General features: G+C 35.7%; 1 protein-coding gene across 1 annotated transcript in view; it reads left to right on the forward strand.

The window, feature by feature from the left end:
• Positions 1 to 23,175, forward strand: part of LRP1B (LDL receptor related protein 1B) — a 587,356-nt gene extending 564,181 nt beyond the window's left edge. Inside the window, exons 84-91 of the mRNA XM_059820081.1 lie at positions 580 to 754; positions 1,845 to 1,949; positions 4,004 to 4,117; positions 14,487 to 14,563; positions 16,693 to 16,783; positions 19,179 to 19,323; positions 20,364 to 20,462; positions 23,035 to 23,175. Of these exons, the coding sequence (XP_059676064.1) occupies positions 580 to 754; positions 1,845 to 1,949; positions 4,004 to 4,117; positions 14,487 to 14,563; positions 16,693 to 16,783; positions 19,179 to 19,323; positions 20,364 to 20,462; positions 23,035 to 23,175 (947 nt within the window). The remainder of the gene's footprint in view (positions 1 to 579; positions 755 to 1,844; positions 1,950 to 4,003; positions 4,118 to 14,486; positions 14,564 to 16,692; positions 16,784 to 19,178; positions 19,324 to 20,363; positions 20,463 to 23,034) is intronic.
• The last annotated feature ends 3,901 nt before the right edge of the window (positions 23,176 to 27,076 follow it).

Below are 27,076 nucleotides of genomic sequence, written 5' to 3' on the forward strand. Positions count from 1 at the left end.
TCCTGCTGATATTTAAGCAGTTAAATACTGGCATCTTGCACAGTCTATAAAGCTAAGCATGGATGTAGTTTTTTGTAGAACTTATGGATTATGTCTTTATGTATTATTATTAGAACTTCATGAAATTTTAATATGTGAATAAATGAAAATAAAACTTAATTATTTCAAAATACTGTTTCCATTTCAGTTTAGCATAATGCTGTTAATGCTAATGTGAATGTGCCAAAAGATTTTTATTCAGCCAATGTCCCATTAGATACATTAAGATTGCTCTGCTTTTCTCATCAGTAGTCTTTATATTATGTGAGATGATGCCATAAATGGTTAGACATCTAGAAGGAAAAAAAAAAATCTCTTATGAGTTTATCCTTCTATTTCACTTCTCAAGACTACATCATTAATATATTATGTATCTGTTTATGCGGTATTGTTGATTCTTGTAGCTTCCAGTGAGCCACCAGCTTCATTTATCATTTTGGTTTTATTATAGTACCGTTTAAAACACAGAAAAGTAAGGTATTATTTTTTATATGTTACTCCTTAATGTCTTTTAGTAATTAGCTTTCATGTTACTTGCAGATGTTTGCCACCATTATTGTGTGAATTCTGAATCATGTACTATTTCTGATGACGGAAGTGTAGAATGTGTCTGTCCAGTAAGATTTGAAGGTCCAAAATGTGAAGTGGACAAGTGTATCAGATGTCATGGGGGACACTGCATAATAAACAAAGACAGTAATGACATAGTATGCAAGTAAGTGTGTGTGTGTGTTTTTGGGGGGTTATGGTCAAAATGATATATTTTAGAGCGATTATATTGCAGTATCCTTCAAATCTCTTACACAGTGGCTAGCCCCTGAACCAGTCACATCAGAACAGTTCCTTTGTGTGGTTCTTGCCCACACAAAACCCACTGGCCTCTGCCTGTTTAAAGCAACTTTTGGAGCACTCCTCACTGGGGGAAGCATAATGTAGCAAGAGACCGAATGGGTCTTCAATTGGAAAAACTGGAACATTTGATAAAGTTAACAGTCAAGTTTTACCCCAAGTTTTACCTTCACCAGCTTTGTCACCCTTCTCTGGACACACTCCAGCACCTCAATGTCCTTCTTGTAGCGAGGGGCCCAAAACTGAACACAGGATTTGTGGTGCGGCCTCACCAGCACCGAGTACAGAGGCATGATCACCTCCCTGCTCCTGCTGCCACACTGTTTTTGATAAAAGCCAGGATGCCATTGGCCGCCTTGGCCTTGTAGGCACACCACTGGCTCATATTCAGCCGGCTGTCGATCAACACCCCCAGGTCCTTTTCCGCCGGGCAGCTTTCCAGCCACTCGTCCCCAAACCTGTAGCGTTGCATGGGGCCAAATGTTAACCAAGTGTAGGACCTGGCACTAGGTCTTGTTGAACCTCATACAGTTGGCCTCTGCCAATCGATCCAGCCTGTCCAGACCAAGACAAAACTGAGTCCTGGGGAACACCACTTGTGACTGGCCGCTAACTGGATTTCACTCCATTCACCACAACCCTTTTTTGCCTGGCCATCCAGCCAGTTTTTTACCCATCGAAGAGCGCACCCATCGAAGCTACGAGCAGCCAGTTTCTCCAGCAGAATGCTGTGGGAAATGGTGTCAAAGGCTTTACTAAAGTCCAGGTAGACTATATCCACAGCCTTTCCCTCACCCACTAAGCAGATCACTTTGTCATAGAAGGAGATCGGGTTAGTCAGTAGATCTTATACATATTATTAAATCAATATTTTAACATATAGATAATTATAAGGGAATTCACCAGATTTAATAAAACACTGATTGCTGTTTGTATTTTTTCCTTAACCATGACAGTTGCAGTAATGGAAAGATTGCCTCTACTTGTCAGTTATGTGATGGCTACTGTTACAACGGTGGTACATGTCAGCTGGACCCAGAGACAAATATACCTGTTTGTCTGTGAGTATCCTGCATTGTGTATATCATTAAAATATCTGTGTGCCAACAAATAATAAAATTATTATGCATGTGTCTGTAGTTTTGATCTCTCTAGGATGTATATTGTGCTGGTTGCAGTCATAACTTACAGTACTTTTTCTAGCTATTTCTGTAACCTGATACTTTGTCTACCTTTTTTGCAGCATGTATATTTAAAGATATAACTCAGGTATATATTGTGAATGCATATAGATGCAAAGATACATCTTTTTGAGACTTCTAATAATTTCAGGGCAGATCTAAGGCCTATTTAGGCATTGTTCCAGAATGGAATCAGGAGATACAGGATGGTTGATCTCACCTGCTTGTAAAGGTGGATTAAGTCTTTTCTTAGATAAAGATGGTCAGAGGTGGGGGTGATACACTCCTCCTGATGGCTAGAGAATAGGAAGAATGTCGTCAGTGTTTATTTCCTTTATGGGTCTGAGGATATGCTCATGTATCTCTTGTTTCTGCCCTAACCTTCACACTGCCCACAGTAGCTTGGCTGTTCTGTGGTGAGATTGCTCTCTCCCTCCTGCACCATGGTTGAGAAAATAATTCAGGATTCTTTTCTTAAGCCCAGACATCAAATACCAAAGGAAATGTGATTCTGCCTCTAGACAATGAAGTACTGTCTTAAGAGGCAGAAAAGCCTACATTCTAGTCCTTTCTTGAGAGCTATGGTGTATCTTCTTTTTCAGCTGCTAAATATAAAATACAGAAGTAGTCACTGTAGCAAGAAATTAATTTCTTTCCTGCTTTCAGTTACACTGAGCTACCTAGTCGTGCTTGTTTTTTTTTACTTTTGCTTATTAAAAGATCCGATCTTTTCTGCACTGCTGAAAAGCTTCATTATGGATAGTCTTCCACTTCGCAACCTGGAGGTCAGAGCATCCTCCAGGAACGTACGAGGTGTTGGAAGAGAGAACTGGACTTGAGTGTCTCATTTCCAGGGTGACATAAGTAAGTTATTGTCCAAAGGGATCTGGCATTACAACTTTGTAACTAACAGGTACAGCCATCCCGTCATTTTGTTGATGTGTATAAGGTAGGTGATCTTAAAAGAAAGTGCCTGTTGTATTCAGACTCTCAAGGAAGTTACATAGAGAAATGCCTAGATTTTGTAGTCTGAGCAGTGGAAGAGAGGGATCAACTGTTCCTCCCTGTGAGAGCTCAAGCACTTCTGAATGTGCAAAGGGGCAACACTGTAGTTGCTGTACTATTGAAAAGAAGTTGTCAATAGGTGTTTGCATCTTTGGGGTTAGAGACAGTGGAATGCACTTCTGCATGGTAGTCCTTATTCAGTTGAAAATACTTGAAGTGCCTATGCCTCTTTTACATTATTATTTTGATCCAGCCCTTTTTACCTGTTATTTGTATCTCCTTAAATGTCCTTAGTTGAGGACTAGAGAATACTCATAAATCTCAGCAAAAGGAGAATATTGCAGCTATAATATGTCAGGCCCAAATATGATGATTAAGTCTGGTGATTCATTTGCTTAAACACCTAGAAGGGCTATTTTGGAAACTTATGCTTCTTCCTTTATTTCCTTATAAAACTGGCTTATTCTTTTTCAAATTCTTATGGAACACCATAGCATCTCAAGGAAAACAAGTTTCATACATTAATTTGTGTATGGATTTACAATACAGAAATGCTGCAGCATGTGCTAACACTGTTAGCAATGCTAAGAAAACAGTCATGAACATTTTTAAGGCCGTTGCACTCTGGATCGATCAATACAAACGTATAGCACATTTGACAATAATACTTTGTTAAGATTGTTAGATTCCTGAACCCATCAGTTAGTATAGGCCCATTGTTTTAAAAGTGTTTGATCAATGCTGATGAGCAAACTTTTCAGTATAGTCAGATTGGACCTTCCATGAGAAACAGAGTATTAATTTTGTTATCTGTGGGTGTGTGCCTGTGTATGTGTGTGTGTCTTGCCATCCTTATATACAATGCGTTTAAAATCTGTTTAGCAAAAGGTAGAATATTTATATAGGTCTATTTTACTGAAATTCTGCAGATGCTCTGTGGGGTTTAAAAGTCAGCGCTGTGACCAGAAAGTGAACCCTTGTGATTACTACTGTCAGAATGAGGGAATTTGCACTTTAACTGCGTTTAATGAACCGAGATGCAAGTAGGTTTAACCTTCCACTTAATGCTGCACATTCTGTGACATCATTTCAGGCCACGGTTCATTGGTTTAAGTCATGCACATTCACATACATTTCACAATATATACTTAATCTGGGGGCTCATTTCTATAATACACACTTACCCTTTGATAGTTGCACTGATGAGTATATTTAAACATACTTTTGGAAGATCTATATTATTGCAGGAAGAAATAAGAAGCTTTATTTTTAATAAGTAAACTGAAAATACTGAAAATGCCACTTGGCTTTTATTGTTCGTATTTTGAGATATTTTACCAAGTTAATCCTACGCAGCATAAAGTTTAGCAAACAGTGACGTTGCGCATGTTCTGTGGTCCAGACCTGACTTCCTATTTCTTATCTATACAGGGAAAGGAACAGAAGAGCTATTTAGGTACCACTTCAGGAGTTAAGCTTGTATTCATAAGTCTCAATGTTAACTTTATAGAAATAATGCTGTAAAATAGAAACTGTTGAACAAAATTATGTGAGCTACATCATAACTTTGACTTCTCCTCTGATAAAAAAATTGTATAAAATAGATACATTTGTATGCTGTATTTCTCTGAAGGATTTTAGGTCTATGTCTTAAAGAGAAAATTTTAATCCTCATCAGGGAAAGAAATAACCTTAGTCTTTGAAAATGCTGTAAGGCAGACATACACAGAGATATGAAATACCAGGCAGATGAACATAGCTTTACTCAACAATTGTGATGCAAAAGTCAGAATTGAAATCACAAGCCAAAGACCTAGACTTGGGATAAAATATGAAACTCCAACAGCTTTAATCTTATCTCATCTAAATGCATGGTTTATGAAAACATAAAATGCTGTGGGGATGTGCTGTGGTTGTCTGGTGAGTAGCAATGACAGTGACTAGGTATGGTGAATAATCTTCTAATTTTTTTGAAGAATACGATCACAATTCCTTTGTCAGTGTTCTCAAGCAATGAAACTCTATGACTTGAGCTATCATAAATCCATTGTAAAGTAGATTAGTCTTCTAACTACCACTTCTTAAACTTTGAAGAGTATGGAGTGGGTCTGTTGATCAGCATTTGTGTGGGACATGGTTGCTTGCAACAGTTTGTATCTCTGTGCATCATACCTAAGTACATAATTCACTTCTTCACATTCAGAACTAGTGTTCCTATTGTCTCTCCAGACTGATTGTTGGGTTAGTATGGCCACCACTGCCTGTGTCTAGGAATTGTTAAGAGAATCTTCTAAATTGTTTCTTTTTGTACAAAGCCAAGGTGGCTTGGAGGAAAGGGAAGAGAAGCAAATAGAAGTTGTTTGATGGAGTGGAAGACAGTTACAGGGGTAAAGAAGAAGTGTAACCCTGTATGTCTCAGTTCTCCATGCCAACCTCAGTTCAAGCTCCACTTGTTCCCAATATCTTGTGTTTTTCTGGCACCAAATTAGTTCTTAACTGGAGCTGTTTAAATTTTACCAACCTGATACTGGCACATAGAAGACCTCAGGAAGGAATGAAGTAATCCCATGCTTCATGAGAGTCATTGTGTCAGCGAACAGAAGTCTCAAAGATTTTCTCTGTAAGTTCTGCTCCGTTGTTAGGGAAAATGGTTTATCCCTCCAACCCTCGTGCCTGGCCACGCTATGTATGACATCTTTCTCTGGTCTCTAAGAGACACTTATCTAAGGGCTAATATTTTTGTTAACCAGTCTCCAATTCATGGGTGGGTGATTTTTAGAAGAGATAGGAAATGGCTGGGTTTATTGTCATTCAGCAAGAACTCCTCTTTTTCTCACAGCCAGATCAGATGAGAATGCAAACTTTATACATAATCAAACCCTTATTATCATTCAGTAAAGGCAATAGAGTATAAGATTTATCTGTTCTAAAGGGCAATCCTAAAGCCATAATTATACAGAGGATCTATAAGCCTGTAAGAACATATTCTCCTTTTACCAACCAGTAATGTTAGGGTACATTTTTATTTTATCTTCCTATGTCAAGGTTGTTTTTTTTTTTAAACCTCAATGCAGTAAATATTAGGTACACACTGGAAATAGAAGTTGTACTTTTCACCTAACCAGTTTAGGAATTAATTAAGGCCTCACTGTGGCTGCATATAAGCCACCAAAACAGGAAGGTTTTGTGAAGTTGGTCTCCAGTTTCAATGAATGCTCTGTCAGGTTCTAAAAGAAACAGAATATACTGTGATATCTCTTCAGATATAAGGTCCTACACAATCTAGATTATTAATTCTTAGCATTATTTTTAGGAATAAAAAGAATGTTCTCCCCCCCGCCCCCCATTGTCCTTCTTGTTCAATAATAAAGATTGCGAGAGAATTTAATACCAGAATGTTAAAATTTGAGGTACGGACCTTTTCTGAAAAACGTACCTCTGGGAGTGTATTTTAAAGAAGTATTATCTTACATATAGTTACTATCTTTTTAGTATTTACATGCTAAGTTTTTTAAGGATATCTTTAGTACTACTCACTAATGGGTTGGGTGGGGGAGTGATGTGTATAACACTAGAAGCATATGAGATATGTCTGAATTGCTCCAGTAACTTCACAAATCCATTGAAAACAGAATGAACAGGAGATCAGATTCAGATGGGAAATAATCAAGAAATGCTTTTTCTATTTATTTCACAAACTGTCAGTTCCATCTGTTCTATCAGTCTTCTCAATAATTACCTAATTGCACACATATTCATGCAAGAAAAGCAAGGTTTAGGGAGATATTATACCTTGTATGATACCAATGAAGAGAGATGGAAAAAATTAAACCTTTCAGGTAGAGCAGATCATCACTGGTTGTTACATAGGCAATGCTGTATCAATTTCCATAGTATAGAATATTACCCTCTCTCACCTTTGTTTCTTTCATACATTCACCATAACTATAGGTTGCTATAATTCTGTCTTTTTATTTGTATTACTATTATTATTTGCATCTGCACATAGATGTGGTCTATTTGTATCATTATTATTATTAGCATCTGCAAATAAATGTGATCAAATTGTAACCCCCTTACACTAGGCATTATACAAATATAATGAAGAGTAGTTTCTGTTTTAAGTTTACAATCAAAACCTGTAGAAGATATAAATCATATTGATCCTTATCTAAAGCAAACAAAATTTGAAGAGCTTTTAAATGCTCTAATGAGCTTTTGAGCAACGCTGCATGACTGTGGCTGAGGACTTTAAGGTGGAACAAGTAAGAGTGTGTTATCCTGGCTAATTCAAAGGACAGTAATTTATTCCTTCTTAGGTTACTTTCTGCATAGAGGTGTGTTCAATTCTGTGTATCTACAGTTCGGAGCCTCTGTTTCCTAGGTGTCATCAGAAACAGAGAGGGAAATTCAGAGGACAATATACAGCATTAAATTATTTGCCTGTGGCTAGATATGTTGACTGTTCAGAGGGCTTCAGGTTGAATGTGTTGTATTTCTACATTAGAATGAACATAATTTCTTCTATAATGAAGAATAAGTCATCCTGGATAGTTTAATTGCTTGCAGTAAGTAGATGCATGACTTTGAGAGCATTAGATGGAGAAAACAGTGGTCTTTCAGATCAATTAAAAAGCACATACCATACAGGAGCTTGAAAGAAAGCATTGCTTTGGTGGCAGAAGAAACTGAAAAATGAAGGGTGGAGAAGGAATAAATTCATTTCTAAACTGACAATTTTGGTGAAGTAATATGTTAAAGACAATAGTGAACAAATGGGGAGAGAACAAGTTGTGGAATTGCTTAGAAGTGATAAAAAGAAGCTTGAACTTGGAAGTGGAGACATGGATAAATAAAAAAAAAATAATTCCTTCAGGAGTGAAATAAACAAGAGAGATGTTCTTGCCAGCTCTATTTCTGGTAGAGAGACACTGCGTGTGTGTCTGTGTGTGTGGGTACACGCACGTGTCCGCACGTGCGCATGTGTTTATGCCATGGAAATTGGAAAGAAAAGAATGCATTCCTCTTGATGGAGGAACTTCCCTCCAGCTCATATTCCTGTGATGCTATACCTCCCTCTTGACATTCCTTTTGTGTTGAGAAATCTTCAAATATGAACAGTTTTTATGTAAGTATATGTATGACTTGTACAAATACTGTAAGTACATGCAAGTTCATAAGTAAATATAAAATTCGTAACTATGGCACATCTCTGTTCAAAAAAAGGTTAAGATACCCCCATAGTCCAGTTGTGGAGAAGAACGAGACTGCACCATGCAGTCGCCTGACTGGCATTTTCTGAAGGCTGAGTAGAAAAAGCTACTGCAGCTTAGAACAATTGCAGCACTGAGAAGACTGCCCAAGAGTAGAAGGCAATTGTAACCATGACAGGCAGAGAACAGAAAATTTTATCAAGTATCTTGCAATAAATGTTTTCCATATGATTTCCTGGGGTATATTTAATGAGCTCCCCAATTACAATTGCAACAGGAATTTCACAGTATTATGCTAGTTCTTTGAGAGCTTTCTTTTTCAACTAAAAATACCTTTGTTATAAATGTCTTGAATTTGAACATAATCAGCAGGTTATAACTTTATATTATAGAAGATCTTTCATTGGGTTTGTATCGCAAACTAGTATTAGTTCAAGAATTAAATGCAAATAGATGTGTGAAGAGTGGTTGTCAAAGGAAGAAATGAGAAGACCTCGGAAAAGAGGAGTATGTATATTTTTCATTGAACATTTACTAGCTAGGCTGTAATGCAGATATCCTTTGTCCATGAGTTTAAAATTGTTCGGATAAAACTTGCATAGTAGCTACTGCTGTGCATCACTGCTTACTTTTCCTCTGTGAGAAGGAGAGAAAAACATGGTTTGTCATATAGCTATTGATCCAGCCATTTCTCATTCTTTTTTTTACCATTTCAATCTTTTCTTTTCCTTTTGCTTTGTTGCTCAGTGTAATTTCAGCTACAGAACTAGTCATTGAGACATGCTTAATTTTTATGTATTTACTCTATGTTAATAATATTAATACTTGTATCGCATATGTACTGTACACATATTGCTAATAGCATGAAGTTTAATGACCTTCAATTAATTCTTTTTCTTACAACTCAGCCTCTATCATCCCAAGGTATCTGAAGACTTGTTCCTTTGCAGTGAACACCATGCAGCAACTGTGAATGATGATTTGTGTATAGTAATGTCATGCACAAACTAAATTCATGTTTAAAGTCACATTTTATTTTTTCATGTACGTTGTTACTAAATTTAAGATTCTTTGCATTCCTCAAAGGTAATTTTCTGTTGTTTTGCCTGCCTTTGGATTGTGCAGTTTTCCTATTCTTAATTTGTACAGGTAATCTGTATTTAATTTTCGAGTAATGTTGCAGAGTTTCTATCCCTTAGCTTCTACATCTAATTCTTTCACTTTGTTTTTCTTATAAAGATACCAAGTGATACTCATTAGACAAAAGTATTAAAATGTGGTCTGTTATTTGAAAATAATTAAACCCTACGATATAGGAGAAGGTACCACATGTGCTATTGATCAAAGTTGGGGTGGGTTTTTTGGTCTTTCATTGTTATGAAAGTTCTTTGTATCCTTGAGGGTTTATCTGTGGGTATAACTATACCATCAGCTCCCTGTATGAAGAAAGCATACTTCCAAAAGTATTGCTAAATTTATTATAAGAAATAGTTTAGTGATTTAATTTAGTGCAAGGATTTTGTCATCCCATGTCATGCTACAGAGTTTGGGGGGAAAAGGGAGTTATTGTGATTTCTGTCTTTCACTGCAATTTAATACGGATAGTAAATAACTGTAATCCAGATGTCCTCTTGTCTCGTCTTACACATAGTTTTAATATTAATGATAAGAGATGTTCCAGTGGAATTTTAATGTAAGTGTTCTCAAAATAGTGAGGCTGGATACTTTCATTAGGATGTTTTACTATACATTACTATCTATGCTGTGACTAAAAAGAAAAGCAAAGTTAGAAAATTACTTTGTATAATGAAGAAATATCATTTATAGGTAAGAAACATTTTCAATTCCCCTTCCACCTCTATTTTGTAATGACTGTTTCACAGATTCTATTATACTTCTAGAATAATCTTTCAATGCTGCTTTCTGTCTTTTTTTTGATACACACTGGTATATTGAGTTGGAAAGCAGTTGTCTACAAAAGCACTTTTAACTGCATGTTAATGCCTGCTGTATTATATTTTTATGACAATGCCTGTGGCACAAAAAAAAAGGGAAAAAAGAGAAACAAAAATGAAAAAAATGGCACACTGCCACTAAATTAGCCTTTTTACTAGGGTTTTTTTTCTATTTGTTCAGACATTTCATAGTCAAATGGATCCTTTTGGTCAAGTGCCCGTATAATTGAGTTTAGAGTGTTTCAGTGCACTGATCTGTAAGGGTTATATAAAAATAGAGGACAGAGACATTTTCTCTCATGAATAGATTCTGTAACAACAGCATGATCAATCTCGGAAATGTATGTCTTAATTCTAAATATTCCTCATTACAAGTGGGACACCTTTATAATTTCAGTTTAAAGTTTTTAAAACACCTCTCTTCTGTAATACTATTTCCTCAAAATAAAAAATTCCTGTCACATAGGCATTCTGTATCTTAGAACATGTGTTTCCCAAGCAGTCATCTATTTCTAAATGTAGAACTAAACTGTAACAGAGAGAGCTGTAGCATAGTTTTATTGATGACCTTGGCAGCGGACCATGGACAAACCTTTGTTTATTACATTTGCTTTCAGTTTTTATGTTGGCATTCTCTACGATATTGTTGCTCTTTGATCTGTTCACCGATTCTGTTGGGAACTGGAGATTTACACCTTAAGATGTTCACTGTAACACCTTGCACCACTCAGCTGACTCCAACCTGTCCTTCACTGTCAAATTCCCCATCTGTTTCCATCTGTGTTTGTTTATGTGTGGCTCAGATTAGGAATTATCACTGTTCTTTCTTCACAGTTCTTGGTAATATGAATGTCTTCAGTGAAACCAGAGGCTTTATGTAGTTCTGCTTCATTAATGCCTTTTTGTTTGCCCATACTGCAAAAGTCCTAATTCTGACCATACAACTTTTGGCAATGCTACAGAACAAAAGCTCCTGGTACCAAATGATTTGGAAAGGTACAAAATACTGTGCATCAAATTGAACTAGAAGTCCGTTCCTATGCTAGGTACTGAGCAGTCTGAGTTTTAATGTCCTAATATCAGAAAATGTTATTATTAAGAACACTTTCTGTCTACGGTATCTGAAGACAATTGAAACTGGTTAAGACCTGCTCGTTTCCCATGTTGCTACATGAGTTGTCCATGTCCCAACCCCATCATTATTCATGTGCCTGCTCATGGCTAATTTTCTGTGTCAAATTCCCTTGCAGACAACATACCTTTCCCCTGGGCTTTATTTCTTTTTCTATTCTGTCTGCCCAAGACAAGTCTTTACTAGCTTGCTGGACCATGAAAGGGCAATCATTTTACCTCTTGAGTATAGAAGGAAATGACTGCCATCCTGTCAGCTTCAGTCCCTTTGAAGTTTATTGGAGACAGCAAGCATTTGGGAAAAATGAAAATGAAGTGGCAACTAGCTATCATGTTTTTATGATACTTTTATCAAATGCCTCAGATGTGGTTCAATATTGCTGACTTTTACAATTAAAATGCCAAGATAGGTAAAGAACTGCTAATATTCTGGCCTTAATTTGTGCCTCTGTTTACTACATGTGTAGCTGTAGGATTTCTTTCTTCACCAGCTGTTGTGGTGTCATATCTGCTGTAAGATTTTGAAGAGCATAATTGTACATTATACACAATTTTCTCATAAGCTTGTAATTGCATGCTTCATAGTGATTCTTTTGCTAGTCTCACTATCTTATATTCTTTAAACTGTTTTAAGACAGATTTATAGAAATGATTCTCTTATACAGGGAAGCATCTGAAACCTTCAATATAAGGATTTAGGTACAAAGTTAAGATATGTCTAACTCTCAAAGAAATCTTTCCTGTCAATAGTGTAGTATTAAATGAAAATTGCCTCTCATAACAAGCTTTAAACACATGGGCTGAATCCCCAACAGCAATGATGCAAAACTTGCAATAAGAAATATAAAGACTTTATTTCATGGTTGTCACATGCCAACAGTTTGGATCCCAGCAGAATATTTTAAGTATAAAGATTTATGGTGTTTCTCTACAAGAATGGAGATACTTATTTTGCAGCCATATGTTGAATAGTGATCTTTTTGAAATAACAAGTTCCTTGAAGAGTATCTTAGTAAGGTAGGCTGTCAGTGTAATCATTTCTGTTTGATACAATTGCTAAAAAGAGATCTGTAAAAACATGGAACAGATACATCTCTTGAAAGATTAAAATCATGTGTTCCATGTGACTTAGAATGTGCTAAAGTGGTGGTAAGCAGGAGTGGAAACGTCAGTTGGGTTCAGTTTTAAAATATATCGTTGGGAACCATAATGTGTGTAATTAATTAGTAGTTGGGGGGTTCCTTTGCAGTGAGGAAATTTAAGTGTGTATTTACCATGTTTATTTAAGTGAACAATCTTATTTCAATAAATATGAAGAACTGCTAAATTATAATGCAATTTATCTACTGTGTGAAAATTTTTGAATCAACTGTCAATTAATAAACATGTTTTTAAAGACCGTCTATGCCTTACCTCTGTAGAGTTTGAGTTAAGCACCTTCATAACATATCCTACCAAAAATGAAATTAGTTCCCCCCAAAAAAGTTCAAACTTAATACGAAACCCAGTAAAGAGATTTATCTGAATGTTGGATTGTGCTGGAATAGGCTTAGGAGCAAAGAGAGAAACTACCCATTCTTCTGTAGCGATCTGCAAAGACAAAAGAGGGTCAAAAGCATCACCAGCAAAGCTGGCCATGGCTCTCCTGTAAGAATGCCACAATTTTTGTCTGGAACATTTTGTACCTTTCCAAACCTTTTTGTATTATAGAACAATGTCAGTCATTAAGCATGTCCACCTCTAAACTCTGCAATCTGTTAAATCCTTAGAAAGGCATCAGATAACAGTAGTTCTTAGAACTGCATGCAAGGTAATGCTCTATTGCATTTTCCTAAAACTAACCCACATTGAAAGTCATAAATAATACTTAGAAAAAATATGATTCATTGCACAATATGTGCAACAGAGGCAGATGAAAACTGACTACTTCCTGCCATTTCCACAAGGAGAGTTTGAGGTTTTGTAGTAAACTTAATCATATTTACAGCAGGATGAATAAGCCATTGAATTTCATTCAGGTATTTGTTTCCATTTTTGATGGATTTGCTGCGTCTGCATACACGGAGTCCTTGTGTTTGCTTGTGTGCATGGAGAGCATTCTGAATCCTGATTGAAGAAATATTTGCATATTGATATTCACACAAGGAAATCATAGCAGAATAACTGTGTACTCATCCAGGCACCTGGCTCATGAAGCATATATTCTGAACGTAAACAGTATCAGGGCCCTCCGAAGCCAGGAGATACTCCTGTCCCTTCAGGACAGCTCTTTATGCTTTAACTCTCACACCTGCTTACACCGGCACGCACACACTTCTGCAAATACATATCTAGTTGTATAGTTCAAAATTTACAACGATAAAGCCATTAAATTTTAGAAAATTCAGGAAAACATTTAAATCTGAAAGCAAACAAAAGGGGAACTTCATTTGTGAATATTAGTCAAAGACAGGTCTTCATTTTTCAAGTAAATTACTACACCCAGGTCTGTAAGAACTATTCTACAGTAAACTTTGCATTATCCAGAGCAATGGGGGAGAGCAGAACTGTGGAAGGAGCCAATTGCTATGGATACTGCAGGTTGCTGGATGCGTGTAGTAGTTTATGCCAGTCAGATATGCTTTGTGCAATACGGATGTGGCTGTTAGAGCTTCTAGATCAAAGCTGACCCTAAAACAATCTGGTGCAAATACAGTGCCTTAGCAAATAAGCCTTGCCTGGACTAAGTTGGCTACGCATGGATCCAGCTCAAGTGTTCCTTCGTTATTGCATTGTAGGTGGTAGCTGGTTTAATAGGATGTTAATATACCGTTGATTATGCCTGTTGTTTTATTATTCAAGAATTTTAGAAGGGGCTCTGGAATGAAGATTGCAGTGATAATGATAAGAATTGAAGATACAAAGCTGTAGTTTTAAACTAAAAATGTACTCAGAATATTATAAGTGCCATGGCAGAATACTGCTGAGTACTTCCATGAAGCTTATTGTTTATTTTGTAGAATCGTTGTTGTCATTCGTGTAGCTCTTGAGAAGATGCTGGTGGTCTCTTTAATAGGTTAGTGTGTTAATGGCTGACATCTATTAACTTTCCCATCTTAATTGGATCCTTTTAGATGTTCAGCCAACTGGTCAGGCACACAGTGTGAGAGGCCAGCTCCCAAAAGCAGCAAGTCTGACAATATCAGTACAAGTAAGTACTTCAAATAACCGCTATCACTTGTCAAATTTGGCTCAGTTTAGAAATTCTAACCTGGTGATATTTCAGAATGTGAGTTTGTGTCATGAAATGTGCTGGTTACCTGTATTTAAAAACAAAACAAAACAAACAAATGTAGACCTCTCTCAACTTTTTGATTGACGTTCGGTGTTTCCTGAGGTGGTTTGGATGCCAGACATATGCTAACCACTCACCGCTTCAAGGGCTAGCCTGCACTTTTCTTAAAGAAAGTGTATTGAGTGGCAAGTGCTTGGTGATACCACTGCTGTGCAGAGAAATAGTACAAGACCTCCAACCATTTAAGTCCTACTGAAAGCATCAAAAATAGAGTTGTAAGTAGTTCATAACTTCTGCATTGGCTGTCTGCAGAGGTTTGAATTTTACCTACTGTGAAAATCATCCTGAAAATAAGAATAGCTCCTGTCGTATCTTTTTAAACATGTCTGTAAGCATAAAAGGATGGTGTTGCTACACTATTGGCAGTTTAAACTGGACAAGGTTCCCTGTGGTGCATTGAGTATGCTGATGGTAGCCTGCTGTACGTCTCTCGGTCACATTTAACCCAACCGGAGCAGTAAAATGAATTGCCCACTATTCAGGTCAGCTTGATGCTTAGACGAAATCTTCCTAGCGATCCAGACAAGTGAAGTAACACTTAAAAGCTGGAAATGGGCAAAAAAGCAGCAGTATTTTATGTTGCGGGAATACCTGCTACGATTTGGGAAATGGGTGTTCGTCTTGTGCCTGCTTCTAGACCCCAGGCTACACCATGGTCACCAGACGGTGATTCATGCCTGGTGGGCTGTTTTTCAGGTTTTTTTCTTGAATGATTGATTACCTGTCAAGACAAAATCAACCTTTTTTTTTTTTTTTTCCTCCTAAGTATCCAGTTATTTATCAAATGTTACCTTAAAATAGCATTGTTGTAATGTGCTTTACATGGTGAATCTTCATAAGCTGAAGTGAACTCAGGATGGTTCAAGTTTTTAGTCAGTAGTACTTCATTTCGGGCCTCTGACAACCCGACTTGGCTTTCAGTAAGCCTTCAGGCAGAATTCAAGGCATCTTTTTCAATTCTTTATTTAGACTGTGTTTAATGTCGAGCAGAGACTGCCAGCAGCTTATTTTTTTTAATTAGTCAATAAATGTAACCAATGGAACAACCAGCAATATTTTTGTTTTCCACCAGTTAAGGGTTGTGATATTAAAGGTAATGCATGTCATCCCACATTGGCTTTATCCTGAAGTCCTGTAGTTTATAAGGGCCAGTTTTTGTAACATAAAGTTATTTGTTGCATGTATTTCTTTATTGCTAGATACTTACATTAAAGCAGAGAAATTCCTAGCAGGATACAATTGCTGACTTTATTTTTGCAGGTAGTCTCATTTCAGTTAAGTTATCTGCCAAAATAATGTTAAGCCCATTTTCTTCTTCCGTGTTCCCTCCTCTCCTTTAACATCACTGTCTGATCTGTGCACTGTTTTTCTGCTGCATTAAGCATTATTGTAGTTTCCTTGATTGCCTGTATCAACATAACAAAATTATTGGCTCTTGAGTACAACGCAGTAAAATGCACCAACCATCTAGAAATGAATATTGCTTACTACTTTCCATTTTCGCACAAATGAAAGAAATAAATACATAAAAATGCTAATAATGGAATTCTTCAATCAGAGCCATGCCTACTGAATATTTTAAATTAATAGTTGCGTGACTTAAATAAACCATTGAAGATGATGCTGACAGTTAAAGTCAGTGGCCATGCCACTCCAATCCAAATTGTTCAGCAATTCCACACACCGTCATATGGTATCGCTGCAAATGAGGGCAGGGAGTTAGTCCAAAGTATATTGGTATCCAGAAAGAGGAAGCTCTTTGCTGCTGTGTTGACAAAAGTACTTGTGTGTACACCATTATCTGTAATATTTTTTTTTTATCGTTCAACATTAAAATCTCAAATCAGTGAAGCTCATCACATGAAATTGCATTTGTTGGTGAGGGAAACTTATTCTTTTAAAACTAATTTAACTGTTCTACAGCTGTGAAGAAATTCTTAGATGTAGCTGTGAGTATTCAATGATATTTCCTTTTCCTTTTTTAGGAAGCATTGCAATCATTGTTCCTCTTGTTCTACTGGTGACTTTGATCACTACTCTGGTAATTGGACTATTTCTTTGCAAAAGGAAACGAAGGTAACTAATTTTATATTGACGTATGAAGTAAAAAAGTAAATCTTTAAAGTATGTGCATCTTTTTGATATGAAAATTTACTTTGTATATGTTGAGCAGGTACTTAAAAAAACCCACAACAAACAACCCAAAACTTGTTTTTGGATGCAGTGAGTTAGTTACGTTTTGGTTCTTGCTGGAACAATCATGTCTATTATTTATGCTTATATTCCACATACACTAGATAAGAAAATGTAGTTCTGTTCTCATCCAGTTTGCTCAATCCTGCCGAGGCTGTATAAGTGTTAATAATTTATCGAGAGACTTAGTGAACTTAGTAAACAGAATTCATGTATTTCATTTGAACCATGTAATTAATATTATCCATGTCTATAAATACTTTCAGATAGATCCTGTGCAGAATTTCCAGTTTCTAGTTACAGTTCACTTCCATTTATTTACTTTAATCAGTTCTTTTCAATTTTATATAAATTATAATGAAGATGTAAACAATGTTCAAAGTATTTACTGTACAGTCCCAAGCCTTGTCATCTTTACTGTATTTCTTTAGTGTCTTGCATAGGAAGCCAAATTCCAGCACTGAACAGTGAATATTTTGTCTCATGAATTTAGCTGCCTTAAAGCTGATAATGAACTTGGGGAATGTAGTAGACATTTTGACTTGGGTCATTTTCTCAAAGGCCGTGTTGGGTGGCAGGGGAAGCAAGAGTGTTTCTACTGTATGCAGACCCCTGAGAGAGCTGCTAACGTTCTCGTGTTCAGAGAAACAATAAAGTTATGTTAGTGGCGATGCAGATTTAACAAGGAAACATTCCTAGTAACAAGGACATGGCCAACTAGGGAAGACCTGGAGTGGGAAACACACAGCAAACCATTTACTTCAGGCCTGTAGTTGGCCTGCTGGTTGGTCTTGAGCAGCTGTCTGCCGTTCTCCTGGGGCTTGTTACTGCACATCTGAAACCAAGATAAGGTCTTCTTTTGTAAAGTCCTTTAGAAATATGTGATGAATCTACTGTTTCTGCAAATGTGACCATTTATGAGACTATTTCTGTCCTCCAGACTAAAAGAATCTTTTAGGTTACTATCATCTAGCATCATACATAACATCTCCCCTGAAAACTCTGGTGCTAACAAGTGAGCATTAATTTTTAAATCATTTTTGAAAAGCCAAGAAGATAAATGCATCCCCTGACCATACGGTTAGTAACGCTGACCCTGCCAGGCTCCATGGATGTCATTACGTGCTGCTGCATCTAAAAAACAAAGTTTAGCCAAATCCTGAAAACCAGTTGCTGGGCTGTAAATTGTTTAAGTTATTGAGAATAACTTGTTAAATAATAGACCTTTAGTAGAGAAGTAGAACTAATGTCAATAAAGAAGTTTGTTTTGGTTTTTTTTTAAATTCTGTTTGAAAACGTATTTTAGGGGGTTTTTATCTCTTCAGAGACGACTGTCAAGTATTAAACTAAGTATAGATGTTCAATGCTTGTATGCTACAGATAAGTGCTTATTTTAGGAAATACTTTTTCTATGCCATTTCTGAAAAATACAGATCCTTTAGTGTGTTGGATTTCAGACACGGACTGCATCATTCTCAACGAAACAAGGGGACTCGACTATTATCATCCTGGCTGTGACCTCCCTATTATTCCCTTGTAATTCTACAGAACATATTGCATTGGGAAAAATTACCCTCTTGAGATTATTTCAATTGCTCAGACTAAAATCACCTCCTTTGCTAAGAGAAATGAATTCAGCAACTAAATTCAACTCAATCACTTATCGTTACTGATATCTAATTCAAGGTTAAGAATAAGACTGTATCTTTTATTAAAGCTTGAAAAAAATTCAAGTTGAACTTCAGCTTTCCAATAACCACTGGCAGGGAATACAAACTGGAACTATGAGAAGTTCATACATTTTTAATGTATTGTAATGAAACCATTTGCTTGTCCTCAGATTTCAACTGACTTTGGGCAACAGATTTCAAATGGAAGTTAAATGAATGAGCAAGGGAACATGACTCATGTTCGCTCCATCTTCGTTACTGCAGGGAATCTGCAATGAATTTGCAAGGCTTTCCTTGGGAAGTGAGGGAAATCTGGAAATAATAGGAGGAAGTCAGGGTTACAGACAATGAGTGAGCACTTTGTATGAATTCATACCACTACAGCCAAACTGAGAAAAACAGTAAAAAACGACTTCCAGCTTATGTGAGATCTACACATAGACTCAGATTGCTACTTTGTTTGAAAAATGGAAGGATTTTCTGTTTGTCTCTGCAGGAAACACTTTTTCATCCTGTTGGTCTTAATGGTTAAAGAGAAATAAAATGAAGCATTCAAGAAATTACTTGAAAAGTCACTAACTTCTTTTTCTTGTGTTTATTGATTATAGGACAAAAACTATCAGAAGACAACCCATTATAAATGGAGGAATCAATGTAGAAATTGGCAATCCATCATATAACATGTATGAGGTGGGCCATGATCACGGTGAAGGTGGTCTTTTAGCCTCAGATTTTACTGTAAATGCAGAAAAGGTAATTTTTTCTTTTTCTAGTGGCAAAACCACTACTTATTTTATGTCTTACAAAGGTTTTGACTTTAAATGTAATTAATAGAAACATAAAACAATAACATTTAGATTTAGTTAATGAATATAAAGGCAAGTTAGATTTCATTAGAATAAATGTCATGTATATATTAACAGCTGTTTTGCAGTCTGATGCTTGCTGATGGACATTTTTTCCTAGTGCCTGCATTTTACCAAACTAGAATTAGAACTAAACTACAAAATGAGTTTTTTGTCACAAATCAGACACATCTGCCTTAAGTTGCCAAATCGTAACCTATCTTTTTAGTCTAGTCACACATACTGAATGGAAATACATGTTATTGTACAGTCTACCGTTTGAAGCGTGAAAGAGTGTATGCATACATATGAGACTAACATTTCATGTATGAAAACTTCCAAAGGCATAAAGAATTCAGAGTCCTGGCTGGATAGATAGATTAAATGTTTACACAAAGCTAGTAAGTATTATCATTTTCTTGTAAAAGATGCTGTCACTTCTGCAGCACCACTCTTCAGTGATTGAACTCCCTGAGTGATGTGACATGGGATGAACGGGGTAATGCTGCGATATCTTTCCTAGAGCTCCGTAATCAGACATACACCAAAGGGCAGCTATCATTCTGTGGCATTTCTGACAAAGCAATAAATGGATTACTGTTAGCTCTAGGAATGTCATAGCTGAATCACATAGTCAGTGTGCTGAATACAAGTGGTAAGCAGAAAATGGAGTTACTCACTGGAGGAAGAGTAGCTGAGCCAATGCTTATTGTGAAGCCTGGCTCTAATCCTTAGCGGAAAATGATTTTAAAGTGCTGAATTTTATTATCTTATTGAATGCAAGAATTTTTCATGCTGAAGAAAACCTTTAAGTAGATTTTTTTTTTTTAATTGTAGATCACTCTAAAATAATGTTTTTAATCGGTGCACTGTTTATTCAACAGTGTTGATTAGTACACATGGAAAATGCTCTGTTAGCACAGAAACTAAAATTTTCTGTTTATACAGGCCAGATACATAGGGGGAGGGCCCACTGCATTCAAGCTTCCCCACACAGCTCCATCAATCTACCTAAACTCTGACTTGAAAGGACCACTATCAACAGGGGTGAGAAATGATGATTCAAATCCATTTCATTCCACCACAGCCCCTTTCTAAAGAAAGTTTGTCTGTCATTTTAGAATAAAGGCATTTTCTGTTTGTTTTTAATTTTGTTTTTCTTCTTTTAATGGCAAGAAGAATGACAGTAAATAATACATTTTTCTATTTGAAATAAAGGGTTCCTCTCTGCATACAAAACTTCATCTGTACCCATCATCGTAACATGATCTAAAACTGCAAATGTGTCTTTGCAAAGGAATGCAAAACTAGTAAGCAATGTGATGCTTTTCCATAGCATTATATAAGTTTAGCATAGCATTCAGAGCCATGTATCTTGACATATTTGCAATTTATATGTAATCACCGGCATTTAGTGAAGTTTATCAAACTGAAAGTAGTTCCCAAATAAATGAAAACAAGTCCTTTTATTTTAGAGGAATTTGATACACACTAAAATGAACAATTTCCTTCAACATTCACAATGTATTTTTTGATTGTTCAGCTTTCAAACAATTTTTATCATAAAATAGTTACTTCTAAAACATCAGATTTTTGACTACAATTTAGCATGATGTTTGCAAACATTGAAATTTAAAATATTAAAAAGAGACATCAATATGACATTCATTTTCATGTGCCTCAGTATATATATTCATCTTTTGTGCCATTTGCGTTCTTGCATGATTGTAATACGTTGTAATTGGAAGTTTAACAATTTGTATAGGGTATGATATTTCTGATGGAGCACAAAACCATGGATAATGAAAGCTAGAATATATGCCCATGTCTAACTCTTTCTGTTATTCAAGTCACTCCAGTTACTTTCTGTACCTCACTGTACTGCATTATGCTGTCAGTACCTACACAAAAAGGTATCATGAGACAGAGCCTACTATTATATATAATTTTAATATCTCCATAAAGCACTATCTAGATGCCAAGTGTCTCTGTTCTGTTGTGGTTATCATCCTTAGTAATGATTGTCAATGAAATAAAAAGTCCTGTCAGTTGAAATAAAACTAAATTTCTGTTTTCCTAAATTTCTGATGATAATCGTTACAACAAATGTAAAGAACTTCAATTCAATGGGGACAGACAGGTATAACTGAGAGCTTGCTCTCATAAATTACCACAGCAGTTGATTGCATATTTATGTTCCGTTAATATAGAAGAATAGATTCTTCTTTCTTTCTTTCTTTCTTTCTTTCTTTCTTTCTTTTTTTTAACTAAATGTGACTCACCTTTTTCTGCCTCCATTCCAGGAAAGTGTGAAACACCAGGTAATCACTTTGTCATCTGGAATAGATGGAATAGGCAGCTTCTAACTAACTGAGTAGCTGCCGTAGCTAGCCAGCCTAAGGAATGTCTGAATCCTGGGCTCTGAAATGGTATTGATCAACAGGGAAAGGAAGAACTAAGATTCTAGACATCTTTTATTCCTTGTTACTCAGGGTGTACTCAGGATATTTGCAAGTCAAGAAAACCTGCCCACTTCTGTTTTGGGTAATTTAAAGTTTAGCCACTTCTTACGTGCGCCAAACAAATTAATTTACCCATTTTATAGCTTACTGGTGTTCCACTCGGTATCTGTGTAAGCAAAGCTGTGTTGTTTTGTTAGTTATAAGAAAGAGGAAGACTTTGACCACAAGGTACCCTTTCCAGTTATTATAGGTAAAAAGCTGAGCCTCTAGTTGGATAGCAAAGGTCTTCTAGGAGACAATAAAGGCACAAAGTATGAAGGAATTAGTGGAGATGTTTACGTGATAAACCTTGGATAGTGCTTTCTCCTTAGCATGAGTGATAGGGGAGTAAGTTTTCATCCATGTTATACAACCTTCTGTGCTGTTAGACTCAGGAGATTTCTCATATACTGAGGTGCTTTGCAGAAGGAAAAATGGACTTGTCCGATGCTGCAGTACCACTCATTTCAATGGACTTTTTCACTACAGTCCAAACTACCAAAATTGTTGACAAAATACTTCTCAATCTGTAACTACTATGATATATTAACAGTTATGCTGGTTTATTATTAAAGTTTAATTTACATTACGAAAGTATTGAATTTTTGGTCAAATCATGTTGTATATTTGGGCCACAGAATTCGAAAACATGGTCAGCAATTGATGGGATGCTGATGTCTTAGAACAGGTAATATATGGAAACTGTTGGTTGCAGTTTTCTACTGTTAAACTTGTCACATGGTCTCACAGTGCACCTTCTCTATAAACTTCTTCATACCTATTCTGAAATCTTCCAGTGTAATAAGGTGGACAAGTCAACTTCAGAGACATATTTCAAGGTTTTTGTTTTAATTTTTGTCATTTTTTAATGGTTTTAATATCATAATATGCTGCATGCCATGTCATTGATTATTTTAATAGCATGTCTCATCATGAATTTAATTTTTAACTAAATAATTAACTCATTATCAGGTTTGCAGAAGTCCAGGTATCTATTAAATATGTCCAATTATATTTTATGTGTACTTGTTCTTGCTTTAACAAAACCATTTCCATTTCCATAAGCGCTTATCTTGGTTTAATCCAACTGATCTAACATATGCTTAATTTCTCTGCAGCCAACAAATTACGCCAATCCAGTATATGCAAAGTTATACATGGATGGACAAAACTGTCGAAACTCCTTAGCAAGTGTTGATGAAAGAAGAGAACTCCTTCCAAAGAAAATAGATATTGGGATAAGGGAGACTGTGGCATAATCTGCTGTTACCTTTTATACTCTGTATAAATGTATAAAATATAAGGATTACTTTTCTATGTACCAACAGTATTATAATTGTTTTGGCATCAGCATTACCTCTGTTTTTTGTTTGGTTGATTGTTTTCTGGGTTTTTCTTTTGCTGATGACTTTTGACTGACCATTTGTAAGGTATTTTTATGAAAAAGAAACTGCACTACGGTACAATTTACAACAATGCTGCTGGAATAACACACCTTTAAATTTGTTAAAATTGCAAACAACATATTCGTTTGTAGCGTGGAAATGAGCAATCTATTTTCTATGAACTTTTTTGGTTCTACTTAATCGATGAAGATGGTATCTGCACTTTTTCATTATGTAGTCTGGAAGCTGTAGTACAGTGTGTAATTTTGTTTATTTTAAATGGTGAAAGAATGATTGAATGGTCTACTCTCTTCTTTGTGCCCATTAGAATTTCTCTTCAGATCCTGATAAAGCTAGATAACTTTTCACAAAAAAACATAACTTGCTTTTGAATTAGCTTTAGGTTGCCAAGAAGTAAACAAGACTATAGAAATGAAACATCTAATGATCTGCATGAACACAATGATTATGTTTCAGAAATTCAGTGACTGTACATGATATACTAAACATATATACCATGTAAACAAGCTTTGTATTTATTAAAACCTTATAGATCATAGTAACGATATATCTTGGAAGCTGAAACCTTACTTGCTGTGGGACAAAGCATATAAACTCCAACAGTCCTGTAGGACAGTAGCCACCCTAGAGCACAAGAGGGCATTGCCAACACATGCATTATATGTTTATTCACTTAATCACATGCATTACTTACGGATTAATAATTCCCCAACACATACCAAGCAGTAGGGAAAAAACCAAACCCCAAACCTTAAGCACACACAGATGATCACAGCATTCAGTTTTGACAATCACAAAAACGTCATACCTGTTTAGAGATATAAAAGAATACAAAACACAGCAGTTTCTTTAAATGAAGGTAAACTGTGATATTGCGGAGGTAAAACATAACCAAATTGCATATTAGTGAAACCTTACCCAAGACGAGTTTCGATAGTCTGGGTTAAATATCAAAATCCAATTATTGAAAGTGAAAAGCATCAGTATCAGTTTCCAGCACTTGCTCTGACCTGGTCTGCTTTCTGTTGTTGCTAAGAGGAAAAACCTGACTCACCTTTTTTAATTTTGATGGAAATAAAGAATACAATTTCTTTCAGGTTTGAACTGGATCGAAATATTTTATACATAACTTTAAAGGCACAAAAGACTTATTCACACATATACTGTGGAGGACTCTTCCTTCCTCTGCTAGACATGACTGACTTTTAGCTATCATAATATATTAACCTAACAGATTAAATATGTTTGTGGTTGCTCTTTATTCCCTTTGTACAAGCATTACAAAAATAACTGCTGTTTTATAAAAGATTTTTGTTGTACTATTGTGCATGCATACTACCTATTTCTAAACTTTGCCATATTGGGGCCTTTATAGAACTCTTGATTTATGTAATACTAGTGCAATTTTGCTTGAACAATGTTATGCATATCATAAACTTTTTCAGGTTCTTGTTTAAGTACATTTTTTTAAATTGAACAGTATTTTTCATTTTGGTTATAATAGTCATTTTGCCTATGTTTCTACAATGAAGTGTTAAATACTTTATAAAAAAATTGTTGACTGATTTATTTAAATGAAAATCTACATACTTAATTCAGTGTGTTGACTAATTTTTAAATTTAGCTTATAAAATGAAAACTAAAGGAGAGCAAATTGAAGAGGAAGAACATTACTTTGTACAAATGGCTAAATTCCTTTTCTTAATGATAATTTTTGCTTTTTATACAACTTCTATTTGAATGTTTTTGCAGCTCTGCACGTTTGGATAACTTAGGTGTATAGCTGTATATTATGTCAATAGAATTTTAAAACGATTTTATTTTCTATAAAAATACTGTATTAAATAGTTTAATACCATACAGCTATGATTCCACAGGTTCTGCCTTTATTCCGCTGACATCATCAGAGATGGATTTGGCCCTCAATTTTTGCATAATTACAGTTGTTACAAGGCGTAAGTAGTTGATCTTCTCAGAAACATTACTGTTTATTTTCTGGCAGAGAATCGCATATCTTTAATACTCAGGTAGAACTAAATTTTAACTAGTGGGTATACAAGTAACATGAGTTTGAAATAATGAACCTCTTGTACGGACCTGATGAAATTTATTTATTGTGACGTCTCATGTTTCCTTTCAGTGAGACATTTTTATTTACTTTACACTTGCTTAACTGTAAATTGCTTTTTAAAAAATTAAATTTATTTTCTTAGAAAGACACAGTTGATGTCAGTGGAGCTATTAGATATTGGATATTAGATCAGAATCTGGTCTTAAGTTTATAGGCAGAATTTTGATGGAGATATTGAGCTCTACCGCTGCCATGCCTTCAAGATCTTTAAATTACACATTGGTGTAATAATCCCCAATGGATTTTTTTGTTTGTTTTTTACTTTACCAAGGTTCTCCATAGGAACTGTTTCTTGCAATCCTTTAGCAGCCCCAGAATCCCCAGGCTCTGCCGCTGTGCAAAACACGCAAGGAGCTGGAAGGTGAAAGGTTGAGAACCTGATCAATAACCTATACGTGCATCCTCATAAGTTCAGTAAATTATTTTTGGGCAGGAAACTCCATAAACTTTTACAAGGAACAACAAAAATTTTTAACTTTCTACGTTTCCACAGCCGCCTTGCTGTTATTAATGCCACAGATTCATGTGTGTTTTAAGTTGATATAGGCTTAGAAGAAAAAAAATTGGATAAATGTGCCTGTATCGCTGATTAAAACATCTGTCTCTTCAGGGTATAGTTGCAAGGCTTTTTGTGGTTGCTTTCCTGAAGATACTAATGACATTTCATGTGAAATGCCAGTACTATACTATTTCACTGAATTCATCAGGGTAAAATTTTTCTTCCACAGTACTAATAATTTTTTTTAGCAATGTGGAGCAGTTTGTGGGTTCCATAAATATCAGGTATTAAAATTATTCAGGGAAATGGAACTTCTGATAAATCCAACCCTGAAATACACTGTTCATTTACTTTTTATTCTGAGGCTAAGGAATGGTTCCAGGTACCTGGGTGACCACGATACAACTCTGTGTCTCTTTTTACTTTCATTACCCACATTTTCATTCAACAGAAAAAAAAAAATACACGTAAGCTTGAAGGGTGACATGATGTGCTCCTTCACAAACTAGGTTCTTAAATTCTTTGCTGAATGGAGAAGCTCTATGCAAAACATATGAAAAAAAGCATTTGTGCCAAACTTTATGTAAGTGTGTCTAATGGATCTTTTTTTTTCCCACAGAGATCATACTAGTATATTTACACGTAACCACAGTGCAGTGGAGTCTCTGCCTTGTGATAGGCCTCTTGTTCTATGCAAGAGTTTGCATAAACCCTGAATTATGGCAACAAAAGTTCAAAATGACAAATTGAGATGGATGATGATCTTGCTACTTTGACTAGTCATTCCACACAACTAAGATTGCCAGCATGAATACAGTCCTGTTGATAAACACACTAGGAAGCACATCTGAGAAGATTTATTTTGATGTGCATTTTTTAATTGGTCCTTCATTTCCAAGACAGTCATGGGCTTTGATGTTTGCAGAAGGAAAGCTCTGTAGTGGAATGCCTTTAAAACTTCTACCTAAGTTTATTATCTATCAGTGAGATTGTGGAGAAGGTCCTAGTATAAGAGTAATTATTTTTATCAAGCTTTTAGTGACCAGAATCAGTGCAGTCACACATGTAATAAAATTCTGTGTAAACACGTTTCAGAAAATGTTTCACATAAAAGCACATAATGC

Source organism: Gavia stellata, chromosome 8 (assembly GCF_030936135.1).
Source record: "Gavia stellata isolate bGavSte3 chromosome 8, bGavSte3.hap2, whole genome shotgun sequence".
Lineage (NCBI taxonomy): Eukaryota > Metazoa > Chordata > Aves > Gaviiformes > Gaviidae > Gavia > Gavia stellata.